Consider the following 14,873-nt stretch of genomic DNA (forward strand, 5'->3'; position numbering starts at 1 on the left):
GGCCGCCCACCCATCGAAAAATGTGGTTTTTAGGCTAGTTTTGTTCAAATTTGCCCGATCTCCCTCCTCCACCTCCATTTTTGGACATCAAGGTATGAAAATTCATCCATTCTTCATAATTTAGCTGCTGGTTGTGTAGGATTTCATTAATTTTGAGCCTAGATTGTTTGATTTTCGAATTGGATTTTGGCCGATTTTGGGATCGTGATTCGCCACTTTGGTCAGTTTTTGGGGTATGTCCAAGAACAAAAGTGATTCCAAATAGGGTGTTACACCTAGGGTAGGAGTCTTGAGCTGTGATTATGAGTTTTTCCGGTGAAAGGTTATCGCTTTGGACACCCACGCTGTTGGCGTGTGTGGCGGCTTCAGGGCATGAGAGAAAGGATGCCTTGTGTTCCAAGGTGATCTCTGGTCCTCACGAGCGCGAGGTGTGCTCGGATTTCATTTGGATACCGATTGGTCTCGAATGGATATCGATATTGTGCGTTATCCGGGTTTGATAGGTTTGAACCATTGGATAGTCTTAAATTTATTATATATTAACCTGGACAGCCCTAGGATCGTGTAGGATTTGACGGATCGTAAAACGGAGCCCCGGATACTCAAAATTCCAACCCTAGGTTAGGGTTACAGAATCGTCCGATAGTGCGATCGTGAGCGATCTAACCGTTCGATCTGAACCAAACTTGCAGTGACGTGTGTCCTAAGCTTTGTAGAACACACAAGAACTTTCTTGAATGAGGCAAGCTAATCAGGATATTGGGACCTTCTTGAATGAGCAAAACCGACTGATGTCGGAGTTGGAGCAATTATGGAAGAATGAAGAGCTTTACTGGAAACAAAGATCAAGGGTGAGTTGGCTCAAAGCTGGAGATGCTAATACTTGTTTTTTCCATTTAACTACTATTTAGAGAAGGCAAAGGAACCGTATTTGGAAGATTAAGAATGAGGCTGGAGTATGGATAGCGGGTGACAAAATGATACAAAATGAGTTTCAAAATTATTTTGTGAACTTGTTTAAGTCCAGTGGCCCTTGAAATTGGAATAGTATCATGGACCATATTCCTCAGTTGGTTAATAACGATATGAATCGTGAGCTTATGCGTCCTTTTAGCCTGAAGGAAGTGAAAGATGCAATTTTCCAACTTAGGTCCCTTAAGGCACTGGCCCAAACGACTTTCCTGCTATGTTCTACCAGAAGTATTGGCTTTATGTGCAAGATATTATTTCTAAATCAGCTGAGGAGTTTTATACGAGGCAATCCTATATTCGTGACATGAACAAAACTTTCATTACGTTGATTCCTAAGGTGCTTGCTCCTGAGTCCACCTCACAGTTTAGACCAATCAGTCTATGCAACACTTCGTACAAGATTTTGTCCAAGCTACTTGCCAACCGGTTAAAGTCTCTCATGCCTCACCTTGTTTCTGATTCCCAAAATGCCTTCTTAGCAGCACCGTCACGATTCATGATAATGTGATTGTAGCTGTAACACCCCGACTCCAAATTTATTGCCTATTTTAATTTATTTAAGTGAAATTACGAATTTACCCTTGGGATATTGGTAATTTGGTCATTTCTTATCAGGAATGAATTTGGGAATTCCGGCTATACCATTGCGTAGAGCACGGTGAGATGAGTCCGTAGACACGTAGTGGGCTTGAATCGGAGTTGTAACGAGAGAGTTACGATCGAATGAAACTCAGTGGCACAATCGTAATTATTTGAAAATGGGATTTTTGATAAAAGTCGAAAATGCCCTCGATCTCTCTCTCCCCGCGCCCTCTCTCTCTCCTCGTTTGCGATTGACACCGCAGCCGCCACATTTTGGCCGGCCGCTTATTCATCCGGCCACCACTAGGCCGGATCACCCCAAATGATCGCCTCGACTACCGCCCCGCCCACCCGCTTCTCCGACGTCACCGGCAAGCGATACCGCGGAAATTGCGAAAAATGGCCGATTTTTACCTGATTTTTCTGAGCTCGCTCGACGATTCCGGCCCCAAATCTTGCGATCAAGGTATGATTTTTCATCTATTTTTCGAGCTCTAGCCCGTTGGGTAGGAATTGATCAATTTGTAGCGTAGGCAACTCGATTTACTAATTGGATTTCAATGATTTTGGGATGAGATTCCGCCACTTGCTAGGGTTTTGCAGACGCCCAAGAACAAAAGTGACTTCAAATTAGGTGTATTACCTAGGTAGGAGTCTTGGCTCTTGATTTGAAGTTTTTCAATGATGCGATATCGCTTAGACACCCATGCGCCTGGGAGTGTGGCGGCTGTGGTATCGCTGTCGAGGGACATTTTTGTCCCAATGCGATTCTCTCGTTGTCACGAGCGCGTAGGTGTGCTCAGATTTCAATTTGATACCGCTAGAGTCCCAAACTGACATCGATATTGCGTCTTTTCATGTTCGCTAGGTTTGGACCGCTGGATGGTCCCGGGTTATAATATGTTGATCTAGGTATTGCCAGGATCGTGTAGGATTCCACGGATCGTAAAACGGAGTCACGTATACTCCGAAAATGCCAACCCTAGGGTTGGGTTTTAGTAATCGTCCGATCGCGTGCGATCGGGAGCGATCCGACCGTCCGATCCGACCTAAACTTGCGTGACGAGTGTCCTAAACCATGTAGCATTCATAGAAACCGCCGATTGAAATTTGAGGTCGGGCCCCGCGGACCCGCTTTGACTAAAGTTGGGTAGTTCGACCCGGGGTTGACCGTGAGAATTCCTAGGTAGTGTTACCATCCTGGGAAGGTTAAAATGACCGTAGTGACAGGTCTTGTTTGATGATGTGGATTATGTGAATTTAGGATAATTATATTATTTAAATTGAGGAATTCTCGGATGCTATACCAGGGTTGAGATTTATGAAATAGAGGATTATATGTGTTGTATATAATTATGTGTGTATACAAAGGTATAAAGGAGTTTAGATGTCAGTTTGGAGTGCGTGTTATCGAGTATACTGTAAGTACCACCCTATAGTTGTGAGGTCGCACGTGTCGAGGGAGTAGCCTGTGTTGACCGACCCCACGTGGTCGGGTGTGTCCTGTCGTATGAGGGGAGATATTGTGATTGTGTTGAGGTCGCACGTGTCGAGGAGTAGTGTTTGCCCGTTTTGCGTTTACTCCTATGATGGAAGGGCAAAGTTCCCACCGCTTGAGAACCATAGACCGGTCAACAAGTCGCTTTCTTTGTGTGCGAGCCATCGCTAGTAATAAAAATTCTAGCAGACTTAGTTTGGAATGGATAACTTGCGCCTGTTATCGATTTCTGCAAACAAACGATTGTGAATTTGGGTGAGGAATATCTCCCAAGTAAGTTCTTTTCTTGCCTCGCATCGGTGAGGACTTTAACAATTTATCTCAAGATAAAGAGGTTGTTCTCGCCAGTAATGGTTGATGGAATTTAAATCGCTTTTAGCGTAATCGCTTTTACAAAACTATAACAATAAATACTCATGCTAGAGAGATGAAGATACAGCTGGAACTCCATTTCGCCGAGATGGAAGGTTCGCTCGGTCGGATCTGGAAATGCCCGGCCGGATCGAGATGCCTGTGCCGGACCGAGACGCTGGATCGACCGCTGATAACCTTGACCGCCAGCTTCAACTTGTAAATCGATACCAAAGGTTGATTCGCAGAGCTTTAATGTACCTTAAGCTTTGTGAAGCTCGAGTGGGCGTAATCATCGCGGTTTCTCATCGCACGCGTATGATTTTGAGGACATCGGCGCTAGAGATTGCACGTGAATTTTGTTGAGGTTTTCCATATTTGGAGAGAACTCAAGCTCTACCTGCCTTGGTTTTTGCTGAACAAATTTGTAACGAGAGAAATCTCGTTTTGAATGACTTATTTCTTAAGTCTGAGCTTTGGGAATTCTGATATGAAGCTGGTTTTACTTGAAATTCAAGTGGGCTTGTTGGTTGATTTTTGTTGTTGTGTTTGTGTTTTGATTTTTGTTGTGTGTCTTACCCTGTTCACTCCTTCTTGTATTTATAGTAAACTGCTTCTTCTCTGGAGTAGGGTGATTGTGTTTATTTATTAGGCGGCAAAGATATCTCCCCCCTTTTTCTCTTCTTTAATGGAAGGAAAGAAAATAGGATTTCTTCAGTTTTGGCAGATAGGCTCTCAAATAGGCAATCACTTCCCTGATTTTCTTGAAAAGGAACCTAATCTCTTTCCCAATTTCAACTGCCCCTTGTGATATTTTACCCGTGATGGTTAGTTTGATTCCTTTTCGACAGCTCCTCGCTTCCTCGCTATCCCTATCGAGATTGTAACTTGCTTATCTCATTGGGAGAATTACCTTCTCTGAAAAGACAGAAGAAAAATCTCTGAAATATATATATATATATATATGTATGTAAGAGGGATTTGATCTTCAGTTCTTTAGAATCAATTTGATGTCATGAACCCTTCAATCACTTCTTCTATGACAGTTGCCATTGCGACTTTTCTTTATCCTAGATGTCACGTGGGATTGTTCCTATTTCTGGCTCCTCTTCCTATTATATTGGGCCTGTGAGGCCCAGATTAGCTTTGTTTGCTCTGATGAGCCTTGGGCTGGTCTCTTCTGGTTTTTTGGGCTTCCATCTTTCTTTGATTTTTTGCGCTTTATTCGGGCCTAATTTTCACTGGTGGGTGTGTCAATTTTGGCCCAAACAAGTAGCCGGCGTAGTTGATGACTCTACACGAGGCCGAGTACGCCCTGCTGTATGAGGGGTGATATTGTGATTGTGTTGAAGTCGCACGTGGTCGAGGAGTAGCCGCGGTTGATGCAGACTCTCCATATGAGACCGGTGCGCCCCGTCGATGAGGGATGATATTGTGATTGTGTTGAGGTCGACGGTCGAGGAGTAGCTGGCGTGTTGATGACTTCACGTGGGCCGGTGCGCCCCGACGATAAGGGGTGATATGTGATATTGTGTGAGGTTACACGTGTCGAGGAGTAGCCGGCGTGTTGACAGACTCCTATATGTGGCCGGGTGCGCCCCGACGATGAGGATTATGTGATATGCTTGTGAGGTCACACGTGTCGAGGAGTAGCCGCGCAGTTGATGATCCCATACGTGGCCGGCAAGGCCCCGACGTATGAGGGGATATATGTGATATTGTGTTGTGATGATGAGGTCCCACATGTCGCAAGTTTATCCGGCGTGCGAACAGGCCCCATACGTGACTTTGGATGTTTCGGCGGATGGGGAGGTTTTGGTGAATTGTGATTTAAAGAAAAAGGGTTTTAGAGAAAGAACTATGTATGGCTTAATCCCTCGTAAGGGTACGTAGGCAGCCTGAAGTTACTAGGTGCAGCCGCAGATTAGATTTAGTTAGGTACTTTGTTGAGTTGGTTCGGACCTTGTTATTGGTCCCGAAATTTGGGTGAAAGTGAGATGCAGTCGTGTTAGGAGGTTGGAGCCTCGTATGCTAATGGATTGGGAAAATTAAATGATATAAATTACTTTTGGCTTACATAAGTGCATTTGATTATATTATTTGGTGTAAGGAATGTGTTGGTAATTTGTTTTGAAGTATTTGAAGGCTGGAGGCCAATTAGCTGAATTGCATGTTGTTATCTTGTGCATACTGGCCGCTGGGATATTAAAATGTGAATTTTGTGTAGGTTGAAATTTGGGAATGTTCAATTTATTGGGAGACTCACAAATTTCGCAGAAAGTCTCAGGCTCTACTCCTTTTTTGAAAAGGAGGTTACAATCTAGTGAGGGCCCGACATCGGTGATGTCGTGGTTACCAGTGGTTCTGCCCTGGTTCCGGAAAACTCGGGCGGGTCCTCACAATAGCTCATGAAGCCTTTCATTATCTTCAGCTCAAGAGAGCGGGTCACAAGTATGAAATGGGAATTAAAATAGATATGAACAAGGCTTATGATAGGGTGGAGTGGGATTTTCTTGAAGCTCTATTACAAAAGCTTGGTTTCCAGACAAGATGGATTAGATTGGTTATGTTGTGTATTAGAACCGTCTCTTTCTCTGTCTTAGTGAATGGCCAACCTGGTTCGTCTTCTTGCCATCCGGAGGGTTAAGACAAGGTGATCCCTTGTCGCCCTATCTCTTCCTTTTGGTGTGCGAAGCACTTTCATGTAATCTAACCAAGCTGGTGCAAGATGGTGTCATTAAAGGTATCCGAGTTTCTAGGCGAGCTCCAATTCTATCTCATCTTTTCTTTGCAAATGATTCACTATTTTTTGTTAAAGCTGAGGAAGAAAACTGCTGTAGATTAAAGGGTCTACTAGATGATTACCTTGCCTCGCATCCGTCGCTTAATTAATTATGAGAATCTAGTCTTATGTTCAGTGCTAACACTCCTGAGGATGTCAAGGCGAATATAAGCTCGATTATGGGTATTAGAGGGATTGATAACTCTGGTATTTATTTGGGCATTCCAATGACCTAGGGACGGTCCAAGAAAGTTGTGTTAGCCTATATCCGCGAGCGTGTGGTGAAGAAGATAATGGGGTAGAAACAAGGCACATTATTAATGGCGGAAAATGAAGTTTTGATCAAGGCCATTGTCACTGCTGTCCCAGCTTATCCTATGATGTGTTTAAATTCCCAAGGTGGTGTGCAATGAGATCGAGCGATATTGCAAAATTCGTGGGGAAAATCATGCAACGACATACACCGGAAATCTTGGAAGGCTTTGTGTTTGGCTAAAGGAGATGGGGTCTTGGCTTCAGAGACCTTGCGGAATTTAATCTGGCTCTACTTGCCAAACAGAGTTGGAGAATCATCTCTACTCCTAATGCCTTATGGGTTCAAACTTTAAAAGAGAAGTAATATCCTGATTGTGGGTTTAAGGATGCTGTTTTGGGTCACAGACCATCTTGGATCTGGACGAGTATTCTAGAGGGGAGAGATGCTTTATTGGGCAAGGCCAGAGTTTAGATCATGAATGGTGCAGATACAAATATTTGGGGTGACAATTGGATTCCTGATAATGACATTATTACACCAATCACTCATGTCCCTCCTAATGCTCCACAAATGGTTTCAGATATTATCAATATGCCGAATTGAACTTAGAGTTTGGACAGGGTGGGCAGTTATCTGAGTTGGGAAACTCAAAAGCAAATTCTTGCCATCCCCATCAGTCCTTCAGGTCAACGGGATAATCTTGTCTGGCTTTGGACTTTGAACGGTCTATATTCAGAAAACTGGATATCATTGTTTGCAGTCGGCTCACCGTTACTTAGCATCTTGGGAGTTCGCATTCTTCTCATTTCTTCCAGGTCCTCCTTAATTTTTGTTTTTAAAGTATGAGTTTTCCTTCTTTTGCTGGATTGTAGCAATTCAGATGAAGGAGCCTCTGTAGTTTGTCTCAGTTTCCGCTTTCTGTGTATTTTCTTGCAGTTGCCTTTTGGCTTGGAATCTAATTCATGGTTGACCAAAAAAAAAAATTTTTGAATTGAAATTTGATGCGGAGTGTTATCCCATGAATATTTGTTTTGGATTTTAAAAATATAAACAATAAAAAATTAAAAAGACATGAAGAAAAAAAAAATTGGGATTATTTAGGAAATTTATCCACTTATTAACCCCAAAAAAAAAAATCAAAATAGAAAACTCCCTAGTTCGAATTTAATTGAGGTTGCTAACTTGCTATTAAAAAGGAAAGATTTTACTTGGGCTGACTAGATTTTTCTTTTTTGGCCCAATAAAGTCTTTGGTTTGTCAATAATCAAAACCCAGCCACCCTTTAAACTCCCTTTTCCCTCCACAAACTCCACCCCATCACCAAACTTCCCAAAATCAAAATCATCATCCTCTCTTCTTCCCCACAAGAACCCAAAAACAGAAACCAAAAAACCCAAGAATTCCCACCAAGAATCTGAAAAACCCATCTCCAAAGATGCTCAAGGCAGTAGGTAATTTTCTCAATCTCACTCTTACATTTCTCTAATCTTCTCAAAACCCACCTTAATTAATCTCCTAATCTCCATTTTCAATTAACCAAATTCCTTAATCTTGCAGGTCTCTTTGGCCGGAAGAAGACAACTCGTCAATTCAAAGACTTCTACGCAGAATGGTTCAACACCCTCAAGAACACGCTCCTCCCTTCTCTCCGAAGCTCAATGTCCGAGTCAGACTCGTCCCTGACTCGGCTCTCGACTCAAATGGAAGCCCTCCACCTCCACTTCCAGTCCTACTACGACGCCCTCGACCTCGCCTCCCAGAACGACGTCGCTCAGCTCCTCTGCCCCACCTGGCGCAACCCTCTAGAGAAGCCCTTCCTCTTCCTCGGCGACTTCCACCCCTACCTCTTCACCAACCTCCTCCGCTCCTTCCTCACCCAAAACGACACCGACTCGGACAACGAAAACGACGGCGACAGAGGAGACAGGGACCTCTTCGACCGGCCCTGGCACATCGCGACAGCGTGGAGGAGCCCGTCGTACAATTTGATGGAGAGGGTCGAGCAGGTGGAGCGCGGGCTGCGGCTGATGGTGCCGGCGCTGGCGGCGCGGGCTAGGGACGCGCAGGTCGGGTTCTTGGAGCACGTGGCGAGGAATTGGGCTTTGGGGACCCACAAGGCGGCGGTGGAGGAGGCGATGGCGGAGCAGAATGAGGAGATGGTGGGGGTTTTTGTGGACGCCAATAGGCTGAGGAAGAGTGTTCTTGTGGAGATTATGGGTGCAACTAGCGTTTACCAGGGTGCTCTGTTTCTTGAAGGGTTGGCCCAATTTCTTGTTGGGTTCAGAGATCCTGAGCTGCTTGCTCAGTTTGAGCTCTGCAAGACGCCTCTCAGCAAGCAGAGTCGGCTCTTGGCGATTTGATTGGGTTTTCTGCAATGTTCTTGCATATCTTGGCACCTTCGGAGTAATTCAAGTTTTGGTTTTTTGAATGGTTTGATTTAGCAGCATTATGTGCTCTGTGTATTTTCTGATTTGGCGCTGATTTTGTTCATGATCTGCCATGCTTATTAGAGAAGGCTTAAAGGATGCAATTCTTTCATGGGTAGTGGGCAAATTGTATGATTTGATTTGCACAAGATGTAAAGATTGGAACTGGTGAATGTTGTTTTGAACCCAATTCTTTTTTTTTTTTTCGTCTTTTTGGTCAGAGTTTTGAACCCAATTCATATACATTGGGATTGATACTAAAATCGGGCCTGTCCACACATTCATATTATAACAGTTACTTACAGCCTGATTGTCTGTAATAATTATGGCCCAAAGCCAATGTAAATACCCTTCTTGGCCCTTCAATCAGTCCAGTTACAAGTTTTGTAACTGCCCACTTTCTTTCTTTCCAAATCTTATTGTTGGAGATTTTTGATATGTGTGGCCTGCCACCTTGCACTTTCATAGCTCAGTTTGTCTACAGACAAAACTATGGGGTTTAATTTGATCAGATTTTTTCATATGTGGACGTCCATGCCGATGGCGGGTCTGAGCATCAAGAATTGGAGAATACAGCTTCATGATTGTGAGGTGTACAACTGTCCATGAACGTGATTTGAGGTTCATACGTGACAAGCATCGTCAAGCAGCCGCAACACTTGTAGCCACTTCATTTAAAAGGAAGTTTAAGGATTCTCGAACAATATACACACCAAGTGACATTATGAGATATGTGAAACACAACTTTGGTTTCACCATCCATTATTCGAAAGCTTGGAAAGCAAGGGAGTTACCTCTATTGTCCATTAGAGGATCAGTGGAGGAGGCATATTATATCCTTCTAGCTTATTGCTATGAATTGGAGCGTATGAATCCCGACACAAAAACACACATCCAAACTGATGAGAACAATCACTTTGTGTATTTATTTATGGTGGTTGGTGCACGTATTAGAGGGTTTTGTTCTTCCATGCGCCCAGTGATGCCACTCATTTAAAATCCAAGTACAAGGGTGTTATGTTTGTAGAAAATGCATTCGATGGTAATTGAAATATATATCCTCTTGCTTTTGGGATCGGGGATCTGGAGATGGATGCATCATGGCATTGGTTTTTCACTAAACTTCATGAAGCCATTGGTGAGTGTCCCAATCTTGTTGTTATTTCTGATCGCAATGTTAGCACAGAGAATGTGTGGAACAAAGTTTTTCCAACTGCACAACATGACATATGCTTTTATCATATGAAGGGGAACATGAAACGTACTTGCAAGTTGAAAAAGCGTGATAAAATACTTATGCATTTTGAGCAGACTGTGAAATCTTTTTCCATTGGCTCAATATCTTGAGCAGGCAGGGTTACATAAGTGGTCTAGAGCTCACATGGATGGACGCCGTTACAATGTAATGACAACAAATATTGCAGAGTCAATCAACTCAGTTCTTAGGTTTGCAAGGATGCTGCCAATGGTTCATTTGATAGGGGAAATTATTAATCTCCTTGTGAAATGGTTCACCGAACGTCGTGAGTTGGCTTTGAATTGCACAACAACATTGTGCCCCAATTTTGGAGAGAATAAGTTGAGGAATAGGTTGGAGGATGTTGCAAGGATGAATGTCGTTAAAGTAAATAACGCACAGTTTAATGTTTTGGACAGTGATATGGATGGCCTTGTAGATTTGACCAACAACCATTGTAGTTGTAGAAAGTTTCAGCTTGAGCAACTACCTTGCAAGCATGTAGTTGCAGTTTGCCGCTTCTTGAAAGTAAATGTATACTCGAAGGCTTCTCGGTACTACACTAGGAATACGTGGATGAATGCTTATTCGGATATCATCTACCAGGTACAGCCTCATGGAATGTGGGATATTCCTAAAGATGTTCGAAGTCGAGTTGTGCTGCCTCCCATGGCAAGGGTCATGCCAGGCAGACGAAAGAAGATAAGAATTCCCTCGCAAGGAGAGGGCACCATTATAAGAAAGTACTCAAGGTGTGGTTCCGTAGGCCACAATAAAAGCACCTGTAAAAACAATATTCCATTGCGCAATGTATCTTAGACAATATGATTTGTGTTGCTTTGGTAGGTCATGTAAACTTTACCTTTTATTTGTGGTAGGTTTCGTGTTATGTTGAATGGGAATTCTGTTCAATTTGCATAATTTGGGTTGCATTGCTATACAGCATATTGTATTGCTTCCAGATTGCTATTATATTGTATTTTTATTGTACTGGTATTGCCATTACAATGTAAATTGTGAGTGAGTGCGAAATTAAAGGGCTCTGTAATGTAATTCCAAATGGATCCAAAACATTAAAGTTCTTAGAATTCCTTTATTACACAGTTACCTTGATACTCCGACTATACCTTCTTTTCTAATTACAAATTCGGCCGATGCATGGGCCAAATGTGGGGCAAATACAAGGTGAAATGTCCTACGTGTTTGACTACATATAGTTGTTGAAGGAGCATTACAAATGTCAACCCCAATAGATTGCTCATGTCTTGCCAAGAACACTCTTGAATTTATGCAATGTGCCCAAGCTAGTCCCAAAGCTGGACTGACCCGTCTGCCTGATGTGTCCAGGGACTCCAAGTTTCCCAACCTCACCCCATTCTCTCCATGATGTGGCCCAATAAAATCCACCACTTGGGTGGTGACAACCACCGCCAACCCAAACTTATTTGCTAAACCCTTCAATGTCCCAGATATGTTGAAGAACATTTCAGACCGCCGTTTCAAATATGCTGGTGTTGTCTGATACTGTGATCGGAACAATGCAGCAATGGAATCAATGACAATGAGTTTCACAGGTAGGCAGGTGTGATAATGGCAAAAAATGCTTGTATGTCTCCAAGGACATGGATGAGTTCTTGAGCATCATGAACACCATGAACATATATGTCTTCCAATGGCTCCAACCTTATTAAGTTGGGGTATGATGCATGATAAAGGTTGCCTCGTTGTTGCAATCGACGAAATGAGAAGCCGAATTCTGTGAATATGTAGACGGAGGAGACCCCTAGTCCGCCATGTGTGTGGTGGGAGTTGAGCTCATACCGTAAGTTGGAGGCAAAGCTGCGTCTTCCCGGAACCACTCTCCCCTACCAATTCTATTATGGAGTTGCAAGGTATCCCACCCCCTAAGCAGTCATCTAGTATTGGGCATGTTGAACCAAAAAAAAAATTATAAAAAAAAAAAAAAAAAAATCGTGGGTTTAGAAAACTACCATAACGTTGGGTGGGTGATTCACACAACCACATGACACTTGCTTTCAAAACAAATGGGAAACAACGTGTGTATCAGATTGTTCCTATTCTTATCCCTAGAAAAAAGGAAGGGATAAATAAAGGAAGAGGATAATCATATAATGGTGGGAAGAGATCGTGTTTATTTTTTAGCAACTCCATTTAACAGAGAGGCTGCCCACTTAGCAAACGTGCTTCCCCAACTGCTGTTCATCTTTTGCCTATAAAAGACATGAACGTAAGGTAAAAATGAGAAGAGGAAAGGGGGAGAGGTGCTGCAGGAAAGGAGGAGGAGAGGGGAAGGTGCTATAGAAAAGTGAGGCTGAAAAAGAGCCTGCAAGGCGACAAGGGCTTGGAGAAGAGGCAGCCGTGAGGCTATATAAAAAAAAACACGGCGGTAGACTGTGAAGAGACAAAAAAAAAGCCAACAAGGCTTGGGGAACATGGAGGATGCACGGCAGTCTGAAGAAATGTGATGAAGCAATCAAGGCTCCTCCCTTGAGATCTTCCATGTTGGGTGGCAACCCTTTTAATCAATCAAACGGGTGGCAACCCTCAAATCAAACTCTTGGATGATGAATTGATCATGGGTGGCAACCCACAATCAAACAAATGGACGGCAATCCATGCTTGGGTATAAAACCCCAAGTCAATAATGCTCTGCCGAGCAAATCTCCATGCTCTGCCGAGCGAACCTCCGTGCTTGGGTATGAAACCCATAAACCAAATTATATGGATTATCAATCCATCATGGGTCGCAACCCGAAAATCAAGCAAATGGATGGCAATCCATATTGGGTGGCAAACCACAAATTAATAATGCTCTGCCGAGCGAATCTCCATACTCTGCGAGCAAATCTTCATGCTCGCAGAGCGAAACGCCACGCTTGGGTACAAAACCCATAAACTAAAATCATTTTGAGTGTCAAACTTATAAACCGAACTCTCTTGGAAGATCCTCTTGTCCTGTTGTTGTTAGGCACCCAGTCACACAAACAAACAAACAAAAAAAAAAAAAAAGGAGAAAACCAGCCCCGTTTTGGGAGGGTTTGGTGTTGTTTGCACACAGACGTAACATACTAAGAAAAACAGGAAGATGAGGAACAGCCAAGCTGGTTGGAGAAACGCTTGGTGTGTGCAATTAAAAAAAAAAAGAAGAAGAAGAAGAAAGATAGACTTGCCACGCCTTGAATTCTTGGTCGCTTGTTGCATATAGCAGCAACAAACAAAAATGACGACCACCTAGAAAGGCGAAGAAGAACAGCAACAAACAGAAAGAAGAAAAAAGGCCAGCCAACAAAAATGAAAAAGGGAAAGAAAGTGGCTATACGCCATTGCTGGGTTAAAAGGAGAGAAAGGGCCAGCCAAAAGAAAACATGAGTAATAAAAAAAAGGAAAAGAAACAAGGCTTTGAAAAGGCCAGGTGCCATGCCTTGAATTTTTCTCTGTTGATTGTTTGCAAACAATCAAAAGCGTGACCTGGTCCCTTTTATCACAAAGATCACAGCCAGAACCAACCTGTTCATGGGTCAGTCAAAATATCAAAGGCCCAAAATAGAACAATGGGCTGTCAAAAATAATTGCCTATTAACTTTCAAAAGTCAATAGTAATTAATAGGTAATTCAAATAATTACCCATTAAATTTACAGAGGCCCAAATTGCCCATTATATGGTTCACGAATCAATTTAAAAAAAAAAATCCTCATAGCCATATTTGGGTCCAAGTGTAAATGTTAATTGTAGAGAATTAGTGGCTTAATCAAAATTGTTTATTATTTTTCTTGGACATTGACAAAAAGAAAAATAGTACAAAACCATCTAATTTTCCCCATGGGTCATCTACCCATGAAAATTTCATTGAAATTAAATTCAAATCTCTCAAACAGAAATTCTCAATTAATGGTCCACACTCACCCATTAATTTCCAATTTTTCTCATGGGTCATCTACCCATGAAAACTTCATTGAGATTAAATTCAAATCTCTCAAACAGAATTCTCAATTAATGGGCCACACTTACCCATTAGTTTCCAAATCTTGGAATTACGTCGGTTTGATCCCGCCAAGAGTACGCAGGCAGTCTAACATTCCGATAGACGCAACCGCAACTAAATTTGAATCCCTGGTTTATCCTAACCAAATTCGTCCACACTCAACCATTAATTTCCAGTTTTTCTCGTGGGTCATCTACTCATGAAAATTCCAATGAGATTAAATTCAAATATCTCAAACACAAATTCTCAATTAGTGGGTCACACTTACCCATTAATTTTCAATTTTTCCAATAAGTCATCTACCTATGAAAATCCCCAAATTATTTCAAAGATACAAATTCTAAATTATTGGGCCACACTTACCCATTAATTTCTATTATTTTTTCTCGTGGGTCATCTACTCATGAAAATTCCAATGAGATTAAATTCAAATATCTCAAACACAAATTCTAAATTATTGGGCCACACTTACCCATTAATTTCCAATTTTTCCCATAGGTCATCTACCTATGAAAATCTTCAAATCATTTCAAAGACACCAACTCTAAATTATTTGGCCACACTTTACCCATTAATTTTCCAAACTTTGGAACTACGCCGGTTTGATCGCATCAAGGGTACATAGGTAGTCTAGCATCCCAATAGACGCAACCGCAACCAAATTCTCACTAATCAAATTTCCACACAAATCAATTCCGAACTACGTTGGTTTGATCCCTTTGAAAGGGTACGTAGGCAATCTAGAGATTCAATCTAGATGCAACC

At 42.4% G+C, this 14,873-nt stretch overlaps 2 protein-coding genes and 1 pseudogene across 2 annotated transcripts; 2 read left to right on the forward strand and 1 right to left on the reverse strand.

Annotated features, from left to right (window-relative positions):
* Nucleotides 1-7,539: 7,539 nt before the first annotated feature.
* Nucleotides 7,540-8,966, forward strand: INP1 (transcription factor). The gene is made up of 2 exons (XM_008240388.3): nt 7,540-7,892; nt 7,999-8,966. Exons 1-2 carry the CDS (start codon nt 7,877-7,879, stop codon nt 8,799-8,801), a joined length of 819 nt encoding a protein of 272 aa, XP_008238610.2. The 5' UTR covers nt 7,540-7,876; the 3' UTR covers nt 8,802-8,966.
* A 990-nt stretch (nt 8,967-9,956) lies between these two features.
* LOC103337228 (uncharacterized) lies at nt 9,957-11,025 on the forward strand. The gene is made up of 3 exons (XM_008240389.2): nt 9,957-10,070; nt 10,219-10,856; nt 10,983-11,025. Exons 1-3 carry the CDS (start codon nt 9,957-9,959, stop codon nt 11,023-11,025), a joined length of 795 nt encoding a protein of 264 aa, XP_008238611.2.
* A 183-nt stretch (nt 11,026-11,208) lies between these two features.
* On the reverse strand, nt 11,209-12,129 carry LOC107881552 (DNA repair protein XRCC3 homolog pseudogene; annotated as a pseudogene).
* Between the last annotated feature and the right edge of the window lie 2,744 nt (nt 12,130-14,873).

This window comes from Prunus mume, linkage group LG7, assembly GCF_029339155.1.
Source record: "Prunus mume cultivar Tortuosa linkage group LG7, ASM2933915v1, whole genome shotgun sequence".
Taxonomy (NCBI): domain Eukaryota; kingdom Viridiplantae; phylum Streptophyta; class Magnoliopsida; order Rosales; family Rosaceae; genus Prunus; species Prunus mume.

What these genes read in the sequence shown, in the direction of transcription:
- LOC103337228 (XM_008240389.2), top strand. Translation starts at nt 9,957, where the DNA reads ATGGATGCATCATGGCATTGGTTTTTCACTAAACTTCATGAAGCCATT. An exon ending in CAGAGAATGTGTGGAACAAA is followed by an intron (nt 10,071 to 10,218) that starts GTTTTTCCAACT and finishes TATCTTGAGCAG; the next exon opens with GCAGGGTTACATAAGTGGTC. An exon ending in ATTATAAGAAAGTACTCAAG is followed by an intron (nt 10,857 to 10,982) that starts GTGTGGTTCCGT and finishes TATTTGTGGTAG; the next exon opens with GTTTCGTGTTATGTTGAATG.